This window comes from Babylonia areolata, chromosome 19 (assembly GCF_041734735.1).
Source record: "Babylonia areolata isolate BAREFJ2019XMU chromosome 19, ASM4173473v1, whole genome shotgun sequence".
Taxonomy (NCBI): domain Eukaryota; kingdom Metazoa; phylum Mollusca; class Gastropoda; order Neogastropoda; family Buccinidae; genus Babylonia; species Babylonia areolata.
Window position 1 is genome coordinate 40,594,722 of NC_134894.1, and position 2,500 is coordinate 40,597,221.

Consider the following 2,500-nt stretch of genomic DNA (forward strand, 5'->3'; position numbering starts at 1 on the left):
CAACGAGAGCGTTTTACTACGCCTTCCTGGCGCCTATCGCCGTCATCATCGCCATCAACGTTGTCATCTACGTGCTGGTGGTGGTCAGCATCTGTCGTCGGCCCAACATGAGCAGTGGTGGCACCAGTTATACTGCCATCAGCGTCCGTGCCTCTGTCAGCTGCTTCGTGGTGCTGGGTATGTGATCACACACACGCGCGCGCACACACACACACACACACACACGAACATACACACATGCGCGCGCGCGCACACACACACACACACACACACACACACACACACACACACACACACACACACACACACGTGCGTGCCCTTACACACACATACTAGCTTGCGGTACTCCTGGATGTGTGTGTGTGTGTGTGTGTGTGTGTGTGTGTGTGTGTGTGTGTGTGTGTGTGCTTATGAAGATCAATCCCGTAGGTCTACTTTTCCGAGAAAGAAAAAGCCTGATCAAAATAAGAAAACAAAACAAATCAGTGCCGCGCAGTTCAAATACTTTCTCCCATCCCCAGACCCCTCAGGTGAGTCATCCCTAAATCGAGAGGAAATGAAAAGGATTCAGTATAAGGTAGTTGGCACTTCTATCTCTCATGATACATAAAACAAAACGGTGTGAAGAGAGAAGCTGAAGAGAGGGAAGCTCAGTTGTACACAATATGATTTTGTTGTTGTTGTTGTTTTTAACTAGACCCATTATACCAAGGAGAAGGGTGTAGGGACGAATGCAGTCACCTGTTCACTGTTTCGCTTCGGGAAGTTCTCACCACAAGGAGAAAGGTGACATAATGGTTAAGACGCTCATCTGCCAAAACAGAGAGTCCGTGAGGGTCTGGGTTCGAATCCGGCCCTCACCCTTTCTCCCCAGTTTGACTCAGTGGAAATGAAAATCAAACTAAGCGTTTAGTCATTCGGGTGAGACGATAAACCGAGGTCCCGTGTGCAACACGCACTTGGCGCACTGAAAAAGACCCCTTGGCAACGGAGAGTGTTGTCCTCTGGCAAAATTATGTCGCAGAAACCCGTAACTTTGACTGGTAAATAAATAAAGGCCTGACTGAGCGCATTGAGTTATGCTGCTGGTAAGGCATCTATCTGCCTTGCAGATGTCTCTCCCTGTTCCAGGTCTCAGCTGGACCTTTGCCTTCTTCGCTCTGGAGGACGCTCGCGTGGTGTTCCAGTATCTCTTCGCTTGCACCACCTCCTTCCAAGGCTTCCTCATCTTCCTCCTGTACACGGCCCGTGACCCGAACGTGCGGGCCTTCTGCCTGGACAAGATGCGCAAGCGACGTGACAGCTCTTCCGGTTTGGCTCGTGATCGAGGAAGCGGCCCCTCGGGCCCTCGGCCTGAAGTGATGAAATCGGCTTCCACCAAGGAGACCAGCTTTATTCGTTTTAAGTGAAAACTGAAGGTCGCTTCGTGCAGTGCTGATTAACTGGACTGGCCACGGAGCTCACCAGTTTTGAATCGTTCCAAGTTCAGGTTCAGGGCAAGAGAGAGAGGGAGGAGTTTTGTTGTTGTTGTTGCTGTTGTTAATTGTTTGCTTTGTTTTGTTTTGTTTTTTTGTTTGTTTTTGTTTTTTGTTTTTTTGTGTGTGTTTTTTTGTTTGTTTTTTTTGTTGTTGTTTTTTGTTGTTGTTTTGTTGTGTTTTTTTGTATATGTTTTGATATTGATTTCTGACATTGGTCCATATTGTTTGAAATAAGTTGTTCTCATTGCTTATTATGTTAACAAGCCAAATCAACACTTGCAAAATTCACCAATCAGAATATGAATGTTTCATTGTTGTTTGTATAAAGCCGGTCATACTGTACATAGTGTTGTTTGTTGTTGTTGTTATGCCACAAAAAGTATACGCATATGTGTATTTGTAACTAAATAAAGTCACACCCTGTAGTATTTGTATAAAACACACACATACACGCGCGCGCGCGCGCGCGCGTCTATAGTCATGATTGTACTTTATCATTTGGTAATCATTAATATTAACTGCCTTGTGTAGGCCTACTGGTTTGTTGTTTTCTTCTCAGAATCTTTGCTGCTGGCTTTTATGTATAGTTTGAGTAAGGCTTCTGGTTCATTGTTTTCCTCAGAACCTTTTCCTGCTGGTTTTTATAATTATGCAAGAATAAATTCTGCTGGTTATCATCATCAAAATATCATCCAGTAATTGAAATGTGAAAATAATCATAACTATCTCTATATTTCTACAAGTTACAAAGTCATGATAGCTTGTGTGCATAAGTTTACCAAATAGCTTTCTTGAGCGATTTTGCGCGCCGCGTGTTCTTTCTTGAGTTTAACGTCTTTCCACTGTTTAGTTGATATTAGAGAGTAGAAAAAATTGTGTGTGTGTCCGTGTGTGTGTGTGTGTGTGTGTGTGTGTGTGTGTGGGTGGGTGCCAGTGGTTGGTGGACGACTGAAGGCGATGGGAAGAGTTGATGGGAAGTAACAGTAGTTAAAAGGAAGATTAACGAAAGAGTGGACAATTTG

The 2,500-nt window shown here is 44.5% G+C and overlaps 1 protein-coding gene across 1 annotated transcript in view; it reads left to right on the plus strand.

Annotated features, from left to right (window-relative positions):
• LOC143293704 (uncharacterized) overlaps positions 1 to 2,500 on the plus strand; it is a 56,900-nt gene that overhangs the window by 54,075 nt on the left and 325 nt on the right. The window contains exons 23-24 of the mRNA XM_076604886.1: positions 1 to 177; positions 1,132 to 2,500. The exon at positions 1 to 177 is cut by the window's left edge and continues 11 nt beyond it; the exon at positions 1,132 to 2,500 is cut by the window's right edge and continues 325 nt beyond it. Coding sequence (XP_076461001.1) covers positions 1 to 177; positions 1,132 to 1,409 — 455 coding nt within the window. The 3' untranslated portion in view covers positions 1,410 to 2,500. The remainder of the gene's footprint in view (positions 178 to 1,131) is intronic.